The 17,271-nt window shown below is 38.1% G+C and overlaps 1 protein-coding gene across 4 annotated transcripts in view; it reads left to right on the forward strand.

Annotated features, from left to right (window-relative positions):
• VPS45 (vacuolar protein sorting 45 homolog) overlaps positions 1-17,271 on the forward strand; it is a 60,937-nt gene that overhangs the window by 41,809 nt on the left and 1,857 nt on the right. Inside the window, exon 15 of one of the 4 annotated variants that reach the window (XM_070497386.1) lies at positions 4,249-4,822. The exons of the other annotated variants lie outside the window; for them this stretch is intronic. Coding sequence (XP_070353487.1) covers positions 4,249-4,282 — 34 coding nt within the window. The 3' untranslated portion in view covers positions 4,283-4,822. Of the gene's footprint in view, positions 1-4,248; positions 4,823-17,271 lie in introns of those variants that run through there. 4 annotated transcript variants of the gene reach the window in all.

Genomic DNA, 17,271 nt, shown 5'->3' on the forward strand with positions numbered 1-17,271 from the left:
GGAAGATTACCCCTGAGCTAGCATCTGCTGCCAGTCCTCTTTTTGCTGAGGAAGACTGGCCCTGAGCTAACATCCGTGCCCATTTTCTCCACTTTATATGTAGGACGCCTACCACAGCATGGCTTGCCAAGCAGTGCCATGTCCGCACCAGGGATCTGAACCAGCAAACCCCGGGCTGCCAAAGTGGAACGTGTGCACTTAACCGCTGTGCCACTGGGTGGGCCCTAAAAATTTTTTTTAAAAACTAAACCTAGGTTTTTCCTTAAATTAGTGTCTCAGTTCCTGAGAAGATAATCTTTTATGTAAAATTAAGAACATAAGGCAGCTTTGCAAAAGCTTTAGACTAGATTCTTCCAAGTAGCCAGCTTTGGTATTTCTTTGTCTGACCTAACCGTATGCTAAGCAGTACACTGAATTACATTTGAGCGGATATTCTTGGCAATAGAAGGCTCAATAAAATCTTCAACGAGATTGTTCACTGTCCCCTGACCAATGAAACTTTTAGAAAAGGGAGTTGCTATGGTAATTGCCAACCCGCAAAAATTTTAGTTAATGTTTGCAAAACATAAATGATCCAATATCAAGTTTTTATAATTTACTTTCATAAATATACCCTTGAGCCAGTAAGTAAATAGTGAAATTTATCACTATCTGTGAGAAGAGTGGGAGTTTTATTTCAGAGAGCAGTTATTGTAAAGGCTTAAGTAGGTGAAAGCAACATAGTTTCAGCTTTTAGTGGAAAGGCTCAATTCTCATGATGAATGTGGGCTACCTTGGGTATTACTAGTGTGTTGAGTATGTTCACAACTCTTAATCCTAGATTCTCAGTAAGTGGAAAAGTTAATATTTTTTTAAATCAGTTTTATACCTGAATATAGTATAGCTGCTGTGAACTAGCCATAAAAACCTTGATATGGGGGAGAAAAAGCTGAGTAATTTGTTTCTATGAATTTTAGGGTTTAATTTTTGTGGGAAGTTTGTTTGTGCAATTTCCTATGTGATACATAGGTTATTTCTTAAGGAAAAGTCCTAAGCAATAAGTGACAAAGACACAGCTGTGACCTCAGGAGCGCTACAGCACAGAAGAAGTATTTTGAGAGAATATGGCAATCGGGAACAGAATATACTTTTAGATGTGCCCTGATAAGTACACTCTTTTATACTTGGAATCATGTAGAATATGGCATGGGCTGCCCCACAAGGATTTGGCTTAGTGGCTGTCCCAATGAATAGGAAAGAAATCATCTTGGAGCTGGCACTTGATGTGCTGATATAGAAGCAACTATCCTTCCAGAGTGGGAAATGCCTAATGCAGGATATCTCTGAGACACAGGTCACTTGATTTCGCTGATCTCTTAAATAAAATCTGAGATCACTACAGATTTATTCTGTAATCAGATTCCAGCACCACCACTTACTAGTTTATGATTTGGAGCAAGATACTGAATGTAATAGGTAGGTAGGTCAAAATTGGTCTCCTGCATCCTAGAAAATTATGTGTACCCTTACCTCTTAGATAGCAATTTTAACAACTTCATCCTGGGATACCTTCTATTTCTAAAGTACAGTGAAGTTGGCTTTACTGTGAATTGAAATAAAATCTTAGTTGTAGACAATACCAAAAAATAAAGAATAGGAAGCAATTCTTTCCTTCCCTCCCTGGTATATTTCCAGAAATGAATGTAAATTTTGGTGATCTCTCACCTGGGCCTGTTTATAAGTAAGTTTCATCTTAAGCCAGAAGGTGCCTGAAGATATATGTCCCTTAGATTTTAAAAGGAAATATACATTAGTTGAATCTGAAATTCAACTTGCCATTCAAAGTTATAATTTAAGCTGCTCTTTCTTAAGTACCTTATTTCTTTAAAACAGTTCTTTTGTGACAATATTTTTCACTGATTCAATCACTGGTGACAATGAAGCAGAGTTCTACAGGCCTTCTGGAGTTATATGATTTGTTTCTATAGCGCCTGCTCTGATCAAGTGCAGTTGTAGTTAATCTTTGTTCAGATTAAACACTATTTAAAATAGAAGGTGTGTATTTGCTACTAAGACACCAAGGAACTTTGCAGAAGCTAATTATCTCCTTAGCAACATTCTTAATAAAATTGCCTTCTGAGTAAAGAGAGGCTGTCAATATTTTCTTCTCTCTCCATAGCCAAATGAAGTTTACTATGAATTTTGTATTGTTTTCTCTTCTTCTTTTGTACATAATGAAATACAAAGAAATGAAAGATAATAACCAATCACAGGGACCTCTTTAAAGGGATAACTTTCATGCTTTTTGAAGGCAGAGAACCTGCCTTGAAAAAGGTTCTGGGTAGTGGATTCAGACCTGGACATACGCAAGGGCGTGCCCAAGCAATCAGTCCGTCATGTCTCTGGCAGCCGTGCAGGTTTGCAGTGTGCAGGCTGTCATCTCCTGTCTCCAGGTTTGCCCTTCTTATGGAATTACTTCCCTCTCTTACTACTTCCCTGTTTGTTTGTCTCTGTCATACTGGCCTAATATATCCTCAGTTGGGGGAAATAAGTCAAATTTCAACTTCTAAGAATTATAGATGACATGAGTTATTCTATAGCACCACAGATATTTTCACCAACATCTGTGTGGAACACTCAGAAGTCATATTTCCCTGGTTATGAGTTCTAGAATAGATAAATATTTATTGTACAAATGAGAACAGCATAAAGTCAATAGTTCTTTCACTCATTCAGCAAATGTTTACAGAGCATTGGGATACTTCCACGAATTAAACAAAGATCCTAACCCTCATGAAGCTTACATTTTAATGCAGAGGAAGACAGAAATAAATAACAAACTTAATAAATAAGAAAATCAGAAGGTAATAAATGCTATGGGAGAATAAAGCAGAGCAGGGTAAAGGGAAATCAGCAGTACATGGGGGCAGCAGGGGTAAGTCACACTACTCAGTATGGTGTCAGAAAAGGCCTCATTAAGAAGAGATTTGAGCAGAGACTTGCAGGAGGTGAAGGAGTGAGCCAAACTGACGGAGAAGAGCATCCCAGGCACAGCAAGAGCTGTGTCCTAAGGCAGATCATGCAGTGTGTCCAAGGAGACTGGAGAGCCTGGGGTGGAATGAGCAAGAGGAAAAGTAAAGGGAAATGCAGTAGAGAGGGATCTGGGGCCTGACGGTGGAGGACCTAGACTGCTGGAGGACTGGTTTTCACTGTGAGTTAGCATTGTAGGATTTAGGTTCTTTTTTTTTTTTTTTTTTTTTTTTGCTGAGGAAGATTCGCCCTGAACTAACATCTGTTGCCAATCTTCCTCTTGTTTTCTATGTGAGCCACCACGACAGCATGGCCACTGACAGATGAGTGGTGTAGGTCCCTGCTCAGGAACTGAACCTGGGCCGCTGAAGTGGAGCATGCTGAACTTAACCACTAGGCCACCAGGGCTGGCCTGGGTTTGGGGTTATTTTTAACAGCTGTAACATACCATACAATTCACCTCTTTAAAGTATACGATTCACTGGTTTTTAGTATATTTACAGATAGTGCAACCATCACCACAGTCAATTTTAGAACATTTTCATCAGCTCAGAAAGAATTCCTCTCCCCCTTAGCCCTAAGCAACTGCTCATCTACTTTCTGTCTCTATAGATTTCCCTGTTCTGGACATTTCATATAAAATATATAGTCTTTTGTGAGTGGTTTTCTTTACTTAGTATAATGTTTTCAAGGTTCATCTATGTTGTAGCCTATCTCAATACTTCATTATTTTTTACAACTGAATAATATTTTCATTGTATGCATATACCATATTTTGTTTATCCGTTTGTCAGTGATGGACATTTGAGTTGTTTCTACCTATGGCTGTTATGAATAATGCTGCTATAAACATTTGTGTACACCTTTTTGCGTGTATTGTAGAGTTTTGAGCAGAACCATGACATGTGACATATTTTAGCAGGATCACCCTGGCTATCAAAGCTAATGTGAATTAGGAGAAGTATTATTTCTCTTAAATGTTCAAAATGAACGGAGCCATTATTCTAGTTGTGCTTCTGAAGCACATGATCCTACTTTGCATATAAATGAGCATCTTGGTTCGCATTTTGAGCTGGCTTGTATCACTTCATAAGTCACTCAATATTAAAGAGTTCTAGTCCCTGCTGGCAGCAAGTGACACTTGAGTTAGGTATGTGAGCTGAGAGGCCAAGAACCAGACCCAGATGAATGGAATTGTTCTCACAATAGAAGAAATCCCTCTGTCTTCTTGGAATTCAGGATAGAAGTGGAGGAGAAAAGGAAGCTAAGGTGAATGTATTAGCCAACGGTGCTGCCCGTTGCCTGAGCCCCGCCTGAGCTGTAGGTGAAGAGGGCGTTTTAGCCACAAGTGCTGTCACTTCAGTACTTCTTAAGACTTTTGACAAGGAGGAAGATGTATCCTGCTAGAAGGTAACCCCAGATCAACAATCCCCTTACTGTCAGATTCCCTTTCATGCCAAAAATACTGACTACATATAGTAGGTTCTCTGTAATACTACTGGATTCAGTTAAAGCCTCATTAGCTATAAGCCTGCACAATAGTTAATGGTCCCATTTTTCAATTCTTTTCTCTCTAACTGGCCAAGATAGATGAAGAAAAATAGGCGTTTTCCCCCTAAGTAACTTATCCTCATTGTAATAAAAAAATTAAATATAAAAGTAAAAATCGTTTATGATACGACAGCACAGCTAACCACTGTTAATATTTTGGTGTACTTCCTCCTAAACTTTTTTTTCTTTGTCTAATGGTTTTTGAGTTTTGTTTGTTTTATGTTTTGTTTTTGACGTAATTAAAATCACATTGTCTATACAATTTTACACTTGTTTTTCTCACTTTTAATTATATCGAGAACATTTTCCATGTTACTAAAAACTAAAATAATCTTAATGGCTATATAATGTCAATTTTAAGAATGTGTCTATTTAACCGTTGATATTGGCCATTTAGATTGTTTACAGTTTTTTATTTGATATAATAATGCTGCAATAAATGTCTTGTATGTTGATAAACTCTTGTCCCATCTCTGATTATTTCCTTAAGATTAATGTGCAGTGAGGCAGTCTCAAATATTGCTAGTAGAAGTGTAAATTGGTATAACTTTTCTGGAAAACAATTTGATATTATGTATTCAAAGGTATGGGGTCTTGTTATTGTTGAGGTTTTTGTTAGCTTCTTGATTTTTAGGAAGCCCTGGCTCAGATGATGGAACTGTTCTGTATCTTGATTGAGGAAATGGTTACACAACTATATGCATTTGTTAAAATCATCAAATGATAGCCTTAAGAGCCAGCCCAGGTGGCCTAGTGGTTAAGTTTGGCATGCTCCGCTTCAGCAGCCCAGGTTGGGTTCCTGCACAACGACCTACACCACTTATCTGTCAGTGGCCATGCTCTGGCCGTGGCTCACATACAAAAAAAGGAGGAAGATTGGCAACTGATGTTAGCTCAGGGCAAATCTTCCTCAGGGGAAAAAAAATGATACCCTTAAAATGGTTAAGTTTTATTGTCTATGAATTGTATCTCAATAAAAAAAATAAAATTTTTAGGGGCTGGCCCCATAGCTGGGTGGTTGAGTTCACACGCTCTTCTTCGGCAGCCTGGGGTTTATCAGTTGAGATCCTGAGCACGGACCTACACACCACTCATCAAGCCATGCTGTGGCAGCATCCCACATAGAAGAACTAGAATGACCTTCAACTAGGATGTACAGCTATGCACTGGGGCTTTGGGGAGAAAAAGAAAAAAGAGGAAGATTGGCAACAGATGTTAGCTCAGGGCCACTCTTCCTCACCAAAAATACAATAAAATTTTTAAAAACAAAGCACTATAGTACAAAACTAACACTTTTTCCTTGCTATAGTCAGGAAGATAAAAAGATAATTAAAAAAGGAATAGTTTTCTCACTATGTAATTCAGTGTTATTTAATGCCATGCCTTAGAACCACCTGATATTAGCTGGTATTGAGTCATGTGCTTTGAGAAACACCGATCGTAGCAATTCCTAGGAGGGAGGTTATGATGATACTAAGAACTAAAATGTATTTAGCACATGCTATGTGCTAAACACTGTTGTAATACTTTATACCTGTGCTATCCATATCCAGTAAAGTAGCCAGTAGCCACATGTAACTATTGAGCACCTGAAATGTGACCAGTCCAATTTGAGGTGTGCTACAAGTCTAAAATACATATTGGATTTCAAAGACTTAGTACCCAAAAAAGTGTAAAATATCTCATTAATAATTTTTTAAAGTTGATAATACTTGGGATATATGGGTCAAATCAAATATGCTATTAAAATTAATTTTACCTGTTTCTTTTTCCCTTTTTAACATGGTTGCCAGAACATTTAAAATTACGTGGCAGCTCACATTTGTAACTTGCTTTACATTTCTATTGCATAGGGCTGCTTTACCCATTCAATTTTGTTTAATTCTCATAATGACCCAATGTGGTAGATATATTTATTATTGTCAATAACCTCAGTTTTCAAATGAGGAGATTGAGGTTTAGAGACGTTAAGTACCTTGTCCGAAGTCACAGAGCTAATAAGTGGCAAAGCTGGAATTGAACTCAGAGACCTTGTTTCCAGTCTGGGGACCTGAAGCACTCAGTTGAAATAATATATTAGGAATATTTATCCAGCTATGATTTTTTTTAAATCTCTTGCTTATAAATTTATAAGGTAGGCAAAATATGTTTTTGCCAAATGGACAATTTGTGAAGCTTTCTTCCTACTAAGAAATATTGTAAGCCAAAGCAGGAAAAAATAGTACAAAAGTGAGGAATCATTTAGTTTTGTTTTAAGATTTTTGTCATCCAAAGATAATTAAGAATAAGATTTAAGACAGTGTTAGTCTTAGAATAAAAACTATGAACTTGATAAATTAGTGGCAGCTGTTAGTTTCGTCACTACCTGAGATGATGCCTAAGTGTTGATAATCATTCTGACAATCAGTGATGTTAGTGGTTTTTGTAGAGTACAGTTTGGCGCTTAGAAAACAGTTGGCATTTTGAATTTCTGTACGTAAATTTGAAGCTGGGAGGGGGCTGATTCATATTATCAACAGGTACTTTATAGATTTGTACCTAAACAAGTAACACTAGAAACTTGGACCTTCTCCTGTAACCACAAGTTGGTTCGATCTCTGAATTATTTACAGAAAAATTAGGATCCTGTGACAGAATTTGCATTTCAAAGGAAGAGGAATCTAGAGGACATTCTTCTTCATTTATGGGTATTTCAGGATCAGTTTTAAAACTGTTGAAATCACCACCATCTTTGTAGAGATTTTAGGGGGAGTTTGCTTTCCTCCTGTGACCAAAGTGGCAGACACCACTTTGCAAGAGCTATGATGGAGTGTGTCACCTATCACTGACAGCACTGACTGACTGCTGATTATGTGTAAGGTTCTGTGCTAAGTACTAGAAAGATGAAGACATGTTCTATATCTTTTAAGAATCTCAATGTCCAATGGCAAAATAGGCATGTAAATGAATAACTCTAATAAGATGCTTTTTTAAAAAACCGGATTTAATCCAAGATTCAAATATGGGTATGTCCCCCGATCCCAACTTATTAGTGCACTGGAGCATTTTTTTTTTAAATTAAAAATAGCTTTCCATCACAAAATTTAAATACAGCTAAGCAAAAAAGAAGATAAAATATTTACACTGCCACCATCCCAGCATAGGAAATGTCAGCATTTTGATGTATAGCCTTTTAGACCTTTTTCTATTAATGTATACATGTATATTTTTAAGTAAGAGAATATACTGTGCGTGCACTTTCAGTGAAAGGACCTATATCTGTCATTTTTAATGCCTGAGTAGCATTCTGTTATCTATACCACAATTTACTTAACCAATTCTCAGTTTTTTGTTCACTGAACAAATACTTATTGAGTACCTACTTTATTCTAGGAACTATCCTGAGACTAGATATACAGTGGTGAACAAAACCAAACAGTATAATAAACATTTTGTATAAATCTTTCCACACTTGTCCAACTGTTCACTTGGAATAATAATAAGTGAGCATATACTGCAAGCCAGACAGTCTGCTGACTCCATTACATTTATCGTCTCATTTAATCTTCGTGATTCAAGAGAGAATATTGCTGTGATCCCAATTTTCAAGTGAAGAAACTGGAACATGGAAAAATTAAGTAATTTGCCTTAGATCATATAGCAAGGGAAGTGCAAAACTGGAATTCAAGCTCAAAGTTGTATGATCCTAGATTCTATGTGCCGCTAGCAATGTTGAGATGAAATTACTGCATCAGAGAAAATAAACACTTCTAAAATGTTAAATTACTAATTTGCCAGGCAGAAAAATTTTACCAGTTTATACCTTCAGACCACGCCCATGCCAAGACTGAGGTTTGCTGCTCCTGATTCTTAAAAATAAACTTAGGGGCTGGCCCCGTGGCCGAGTGGTTAAGTTCGCGCGCTCCACCGCAGGCAGCCCAGTGTTTCATTGGTTCGATTCCTGGGCACAGACGTGGCACTGCTCATCAAACCACGCTGAGGCAGCGTCCCACGTGCCACAACTAGAAGGACCCACAACGAAGAATATACAACTATGTACCGGGGGGCTTTGGGGAGAAAAAGGAAAAAAATAAAACCTTTTAAAAATAAATAAACTTAAATTTAAAAATCATCAATTTGTATGGAGAAGGTTGGTTAAAAAACAGTTTGCTTCAACTTCAATGTAGAGAAAGAGGAAAGAAGCAGATAAACTGTGTGAAGCTAAAAGAAGAGACCAGTAAATGAGAGAGACAGAAATGGGAACAAGAAAGTCAGAGGGGTAGATACTGTCTGGTTTCAAAGCATCCTCCGGTTCTAGATTTCAGGCCTTGATGAGGCACTGATCTTCTGACATTGGTTCAGTGATAGAGCCCACCCCGTCTAGTACGCTTTTTTCTTTTGCTTAAGCTAGATTGGATGGATTTATGTTTCTCGCAGCTAGAATGTTGCGTTTTGGAAAATGTTATCTCTTACAAATTTATAGGATATGCCTTTTTGTGTAGTATGTGAGGCTCAATACAGTATTTGCATAGTTGTTTCAGGATTTGTCAGTTAAACAATAAAAACTTAAAAATGAAAGGAAGAGCTCAAAAATGATAACTCTATGTAGTGACACAAAAGTGACTCGTTTACTTCATTTCCTATATTATCTACATTTCTGTCTTTTAATGATCAGAAAAAAATGTTCCACAAATTTTAAAAAGTCATCAACCTGATGCCACTGGGCTTATCAAGTAGTAAAGTATCTAGTTGATTATCCTCAGCACAGCCCTGAGTTGTCTTTTCTCTGCCAAGACTGTATTACCCTCGCCAGTTAAATGATGCATCCCTCAGAACGTATCTTCTTTCACTAGGATTATCATGAGAGCTTCTGGGATCGAATGGAAGCTATTTGTAAATCACCTTTTGGTACCCTTTGATCTTTTAAGAGGCAGTGCAGCATAGCAATGAAGAGCATGGGCTCCAGTGCCAGACTACCTTTTTCAAATCCCAGTTTTGCCATGTGTCTACTTGTATCACTTTAGGCAAAGTATTTAACTTTTGTGCCTCTGTTTTCTCAACTGTAAAATGGAGGTGATAATAGCTCCTTCATATCATTGTTGTGATGTTTGGGTGATATTAAGTATATAAAATGCTTAGAGGAGAATCTGACACAGGGTAAGCACTCAATAAATGTTAGTTGTTGCTGCTGTATTATTACTATTAGATTTGGGGGAATAAAGTAAAAAAAGTATAGATATTCATCACTGCCACCTCTGTTATCACCCATACCTCCAAATCACTTGTTTTGAAAACCCTTACTTTAAAATAATTCAAGAACAGAATTTTATATATATATATATATATATATATTTTTTTTTAAAGACCGGTACCTGAGCCAGCAACTGTTGCCAATCATCTTTTTTTCTCTTTTTTTCCCCAACTCCCCCCAGTACATAGTTGTATATTTTAGTTGCGGGTCCTTCTAGTTGTGGCATGTGGGACATCACCTCAGCATGGCCTGATGAGCGGTGCCATGTCTATGCCCAGGATCTGAACCAGCGAAACCCTGGGCCTCCAAAGCGGAGCACCCGAACTCAGCCACTCGGCCACGGGGCCGGCCCCCAGAATTATATTATTATCTCAGGTATGAATATACTGGGGCAGTGATAAAATTTACTGTGAAGGTAGTCCAATCACCAGATGACCTTTGTGGTCTGTGAGGAGAAAAAATTTTAGTAGCTCAATTTCCATTTGTGCTCACTTAAAATGTCCCCTTTGAGGCCCCCAGGGTCAGCACATCTATAATTAATAGACTTACCCAGAGTCTTCAGTGTCCATGCTTTCTACAGTTAGGTTATTTGGGGCTTTGTTTCTCGTATTTTTTTTCTGGTGGCCACCGTTCTACTCCTGTAGTTGTGGTTGCTCTGACAAACTGATGCAGTCTTGAATGGTGGTGAGAAAGTACATCTATAGCTCTTTTTATTCTCAGACGATAACCTCCTTTCCAACCTCTGTGTAACTGATATTACAGGCAGTTCTGTCCCTGAGGAATCCACCTTTTGCCCTGTGGACTATGGGGGTAATCCCTTCTGCTCACATGGTCCTCCAATGAATGATATATGCACAATGCTGGAGACATGCAGAATCCAGTTGATTGCTTTTTTGTACTTTTTCTTCTCAGTGAGATAGGAAATAGGGCCAAGGGCTCCTGTTTATTTGTTTTGTTTTGCTTTGCTTTTTGTTTTTTCATAAATCAGGTGTCAAGTACTAAAGTGGGAACTAAGAAGCAGTAGCTACATTTTTTAATAGGCAGTTACATTGTTGGTAAGATAGTGTCATAGGATAAAGTAACCTCAATGGAATTGGTTATAATCAAGGGAATATTTTATATCTTCATTGAGTGTTTCCCAAGGTCGGTTCTATAGAAAATTTGTTTGGGGAGATATTGCAAGGTATTCCATTAAAAAAGGGTCTATAGCCAACTAAGTTTGGGAAACACTGTATCCTTTTCCTGGAAAGACACAATTCACAGCATGTTAAAGATTCTAAGAAACTCCAGAGTAAAGAAAACTCTTCAGCTTTCTTTTTATTTACTGTATTCTAATATAATATTTGATATTTATAGAAGAATATATGTAACATATAAGTTAGAAAGTAATATAATGAACACCCTTGAATCCTTCCCCTAACTCAGGGACTCAAAAATTGCCCATAATGTGGATCTGTGTGTTCTGCTCCAATTACATCCCTTATCTCCCTACAACAAGTAAGCACTATCCTAAATTTTCTGGTTAGTTCCCTTGCTTTGTTGGGGGAGAGTAGTATTTTTATCACTTATCCATGTATTTCTAAATAATACATTGTTTAGTTTTGCTTATTTTTGAGCTTTATACAAAATGGTATCTTACCTTTCTCATTAAACATTGCTTCTGAGATTCATCTGTATTATTCCATGTAACCTTGTTCATTCATTTTTCAGTGCTGTATAACATTCCATTGTGTGAGCACACCACAGTTTACTTCTCCATTCACCTGTCCACAGACATTTGAGTCATTGAGTTTTTGTTTTGTTTTGTTTACTGTTACTTCTATCAAAGAGCAGCAAGAAGAAACGTGAGCCAAGGATATTGATAGAATGATATCATTTTATTGTTTGGGAGCAAGAGGGAAGATATTTATTAAGTAGCTGCTTTAAGGCAGGGGTAAAATACAAAGAAAAAAGATGTCCCCATCTTTAGTGATCCTATGGGCCACTGGGGGAGTCAAACAAATCTGTATTTCTCAAATTAGGATATGATTAGTCCCAGGGATACACAAAGGTACAAAATAAACATGACACATCTTTTGAAGTGTTTATTTTCTTCTCATGTGGGGGGATGTTCAGGGGTAGAACTAAACAATGTAACTGATAAGTACCTTAAAATATGTTCATGTCAAAATTTAAAAGGTTCTTTTATGAAAAATAACATAAAATTGTTATGCATTTTTAAAACATAATACCAGACTTCAAAGAAAGGTATAAGCTGGTAAACCAATTTGGATTATACCCTCAAGACTAATAAATTCTTTCTCTTCTGTTGCTAGGGGTTTTTAGATACAAAAACTTGAGAAGTGTTAATGTGTGTAAGTTAAATAAAGTGGATCCTAAATAGAAATAATTGATTTTGGTAGGCTAATCAAGAAAGTCTTCACAGAGGAGACAGCATTTGAGCTAGACCTTACAGAATAAGTTGGATTTCCATAGAAAGAAAGGGCAGTCAGGACTGAGGAAACAGCATGGTAAAGGACAGGAGGGAAAAAAAAGGTATAGCACATTTGAGAAATACTGAGAGGTTCTTCATGGGTAAAGTATACATCTAGTGAAGAGCAGGATGACCTCTGTGATGAGATTCCTAGTATTTTCAGACAGAGATGTCGAATGCCAACCTTTTGCCTTGCTTCTAATAAAATTGCTGTTGGATATTTAGGAAAAATTTAGCACAATAGGTAACATTTAAGCTGGCGTCTTAACTTCTTGAAACAGTATGAATCTGATTCATGTATTCATTCAGCAAACAATTCAACATCTACTTTATACTAAGGATTCTTTATACAGATCAAGAAGATATTACTCAAGATATGCATTAACTGCTAAGAGAAGCCATTAGAAGAGAACTTCCACAGCTCTCACTGCCGTGCTACCCTCTGCCTTCCATTGCGTCATGGTGGATCAATGCTCCTAGCCAAGCCCAGTCCTTCCTCTCGGGTGCCAGATCCCATCCCCTCACCTACTCCAGGATATCACTCCAAACTCACTCCTCTCCTAAACTGGTTTTTCCACTCTATTGGATCATTCATAGAAGCATAGAAAGATGCTGGAGATCTTTTTTGTTTTGTTGGGTTTTTTTTTTTTCTGAGGAAGATTAGCCCCGAGTTAACATCCGTTGCCAATCCTCCTCTTTTTGTGCTTGAGGCAAGTTAGCCCTGAGCTAACATCTGTCCCAATCTTCCTCTATTTTGTATGTGAGTCGCCACCACATCATGGCTAACGAGTGGTGTAGGTCCACGCCCAGGGTCCAAACCCACAAACCCAGGCTGCTGAAGCAGAGCACATCGAACTTAACCATTATGCCATGGGGCCAGCCCCAAAACATGCTGCTTTCTCTCCCATTGTTAAAGACCCTCTATAAACCTCCTATCTCTTTCCAAGTTCTGTACCATTTCTGTTCTCTTTTATAGCAAAATTCTTCAAGAATTATTTATACTCACTGTCTCTAATTCCTCTTCTTACATGTTCTCTTAAACCCACATATTAAACCTCACCTCTGCACTTAAGCTACTCCATTCAGGCTTCCATCCCCTCCTCAAAATTGCTCTTGTTGTGGTCCCTGGGACTTCCTCATAGCTAAGTCTAGAGTCAACTTTTAGCGCTCATTTTCTTGACATATCAGTAGTATTTGACACAGTTGATCAGTCCCTTGGCTTTGAAACACTTTTATCACTTAGCTTCCAGAAACTATACTCTCCTGGTCCTCTTACCTCACTGGCCATTCCTTCTCTGTCTCTTTTGTTCATTTCTCCTATTTTTGGATTCTCTGGAACTCTGTCCTTGGACTACCTCTTTTCTTCTCTATCTATACACACCCACTCCCTTGGCAATCACATCCGGTATTGTGGCTTTAAATTATATCCACTAATGACTCCCAAATTCGTATCTCTAATTCAGAGTTTCTCAACCTCGGTGCAATTGGTATTTGGGGTCAGATAATTCTTTGTTGTGGGAAACCGTCCTGTGCATTGCAGAATATTCAGCAACATTCCTGGTGTCTACAAACTAGATGCCAGTAGCACTCCACCAGTTATGACAACCAAAAATGCTTCCAGACATTGCCAAATGTCCGCTGGGGATAAAATCATACCCTTTCCTGCTGAGAACCACTGTTTCTAGTCCGAACTTCTCCCCCAAACTCCAGATTTGTATGTCCATCTGTCTACTTGACACTTCACTTCAATGTCTAATAAACATCCATATTTAACATGATCAAAACCAAGCATCTGATATTTCTTCCTAAACATAGCCCTCCCTCAGACTTCCCATACCAGTTAATTGCATATCCATTCTTCTAGTTGCTTAGGCCAAAAACCTTGGTCTTTTCTTAACTCCCCTCTTTCTCTCACACCTACATCCTGATTCATCAGTAAATCTTGTGATCCTTCCCTTCAAAATATGTCCAGAATCTGATGCCCTCTTGCCACTACTGCCCTGCCACCATCTATTGTCCATGCCACCCTCATTACAACTGCCTATCCCTTGACCTGTACAGTCTCTTGTCAATATAGCAGTAGAATGATCCTGTGAAAATTCTTAATTCAGGGCATGTCACATCTCTGTGCAAAATCCTCCAGATGTTTCCCGTCTTACTCAAAGTAAAAATCAAATTCCTTACAATAACCTCCTAGGCCTTACATGATCTCATCTTCACACTCCCCTCCATCCTCTTCCTTACCATCTTTAATCTCATCTCTTACTACCCAACACTGCACTCCCTTCACTCCAGCCACAACCAGCCGCCTTTCTGTTCCCTGAAGAGACCAGGGCTTGGTCCCCTCGTACTTGCTCTTCCCTCAGAGATATGCTCCATTGCCTCATTCAGGTCTTGGCTCAAAGGTCAGTTTCTCGGTGAGACTTTCCTTGACCACTGTATTTAAAATCTCACACCACCAACAACACCTCCAACTTTCCTTCAAACCTGCTTTATTTTTCTCCATAGCATTTTCTTCATCTAGCATATTAGAGAGAAGCAGGGTAGCGTCATGGTTAAGAGAACAAACTCTGAAGCCAGATTGTCTGGGTTTGTATCCCAACTCTGTTACTTTCGAGATGTAAGACTTTGATTTCTCTGTGCCTCAATTTCTTTGTCAAGTGGGATAGTTTCTATCTCATTGGAACGTTACCTCACATATAGTAAGTGATATGTGTTCACCATTATTACTGTTGTGTTTTTATTATTATATTTTACTTCTTAATTTTGTTTATCTTCCTTCCTCCCCCATTGGAATATATAAGTTCCGTGAGGGCAGAGTTTTTTTACTTTGCTTATTTCTGTATTCACAGCTTCTAGAACAGCACCTGGCATGTAGTAGGCACTTAGTAAATATTTGTTGATCAAATTGTTATCTCTGGAAAGAGTGGTGGGAAGAAGAAGGATCAAGGAAGGTTGAGCTCTGTGTGTACTATTGAAAACTTTCACAAAAGAAGTATATTCATGTATTCCCTGTGCCCTCAAATAGCTCGCAGACTTACCTGGAAAATAGATATGTAGCTAAATGAATTCCTAGAGGAGTGATAATGTGAGCTCTGGGTTTTAAAAGATGCATAGTTCCACTAGATAAAGTGTGAGAGGGATGGGGCAGCCTTCTAGGCAGAGAGAATAGTATGTGCAAAAGCAAAGAGGTATGAAACATAGTAGTAGCTCTGAAAACTGAAAGCAGTGGGAATTGAGAGGTGAGTTTTCAGTATTTTGAACTAGTAAAAGTTCCATCCTATTCTTCTCTCTCAGCCACTCCTATCTTCCAGCATCTCCAGCTAAGTGTTTGGTTCTAATTAGAAGCTTATTACTCCATTAAGGCAAATACCTTGGGCTTTTTTCTCATTATTTTCCTGAAAACCTTTTTCTGTTTTCCTGCTCCCCAGAAATTCCATTCATCTTTTTCATTATATCACTCATCAGATTTGATTCTAGATTCCTTTGGTGTCTTTGGTATAATAGGAAACTCACATGTAATTTCTAACTGTGGAGTATAGTGAAAAAAAGAGGGAGAGATAGATAGATAGATAGATGGATAGAGGAAAAAAGAGGAAGAGACAGATAGTGAAAAAAGAGGAAGAGATAGATAGACAGACAGACAGGAATATGGTTTTGTTATAAGATATAGCTTTATTTAGGAACACAATTGTTCAGCTCAATTACTTTAGTGATTAAAATTTAAAATCCTAGAAATGTTAGCCTCTAGTCCCTTACCAAAGACTTAAAAGTGGAAAAACTTCTTTTTCAACATGTGATGCAAGACTTTCTGCAGTTGACTTTCTAAAATCAGGGCTTTTTCCGTCACCTTCCTTCTCTCCATATAGTTGGGAAAGCACCCTTGATCACCAAGGTGTCGAGGTTTTGTTGCACAAACCAAGACAAGCAATGGCATTAATCCACTAGGTTAGCTCCTGGTACCGTCTCTGTTACACTGTGTCTCACACTGAGTTGTGATTGTGTATCTGTCTCTGACTGAGAGCCCCTTAAAGGTAGGAATCATAACAAGTGTTCATTTGTACAACTAGCTTAGTGCCTACTTCATAATGGATGCTCGGTGAACACTCATTAAACTGAATTGAACTGAGCTGAATTGAATTGGATTATAGTACCACAGGATAAGGGGATTTTTGAGTTTGCTTTTTAAGTGAGACTGATTTTAAACAAATCTACAAAAGAAAGAGTATTCTTTTTTGTTGTTTTTAAACATAGTCTAAATTTGGGGTACAGATACAAATATGTTCATCGCCCATAATTTTTAAAGCATTCTGCAGTGACTCATCAAAGTCCCCAAATGGAGATGTTTTAAAAAGTCACAATGGCCCTGGGATACAAAATTAGGCTTGGCAAATATAAATAGTGTTTTCTCTTTGCAGTGGAGAAAGTAAGATCTTGTTAATACACAGAGGTGGATCTTTAAGTATAGTTTCCAGAAAGTTACTCCTTTCCTTTGCACATGTAGCAGAGTCTGAAGTGAAGCACAGATCACCTGAGAAATTCCTGTAGGCTTTCCCGGCACTTTTGTTTTATTCTTACTAAACGTCACCAATCAAAGACTTCTTGTGTTATCTTTCAAAAAAGCAATGCTGCCCCTTTTCCTGACATTTGTTTTGTGACCTCCAAGTGTCTTCAGTCCAACTGGTCAAAAAGCCAAGCCAGACAGAGGTGCCTGTATTTCGGCAGAGGAATAAATGACTTTAGCTTCTACTCCTTTCCCTCTACTTCACCATTTTTTTCTTTTGCAAAGGAGTTTGAACTTTAAATCCTCTAAGCCCAGAATCTTCCGGGTCTAAAACTGCAAAACAATGGTAATAATAGGGTACCAGGTCATTCCTCCAACCTTCTGTGTGCTATATAGATCTGTCTCCTGAGAATGAGTCCCGCATACTTACAAATACTGCCCCCAAAACTCCTGTTTTTTAGAGAAGGCTCTCTCGCCACCGGTCACTATTTTAAGTAATTCATT

Source organism: Equus asinus, chromosome 25 (assembly GCF_041296235.1).
Source record: "Equus asinus isolate D_3611 breed Donkey chromosome 25, EquAss-T2T_v2, whole genome shotgun sequence".
NCBI classification, from domain to species: domain Eukaryota; kingdom Metazoa; phylum Chordata; class Mammalia; order Perissodactyla; family Equidae; genus Equus; species Equus asinus.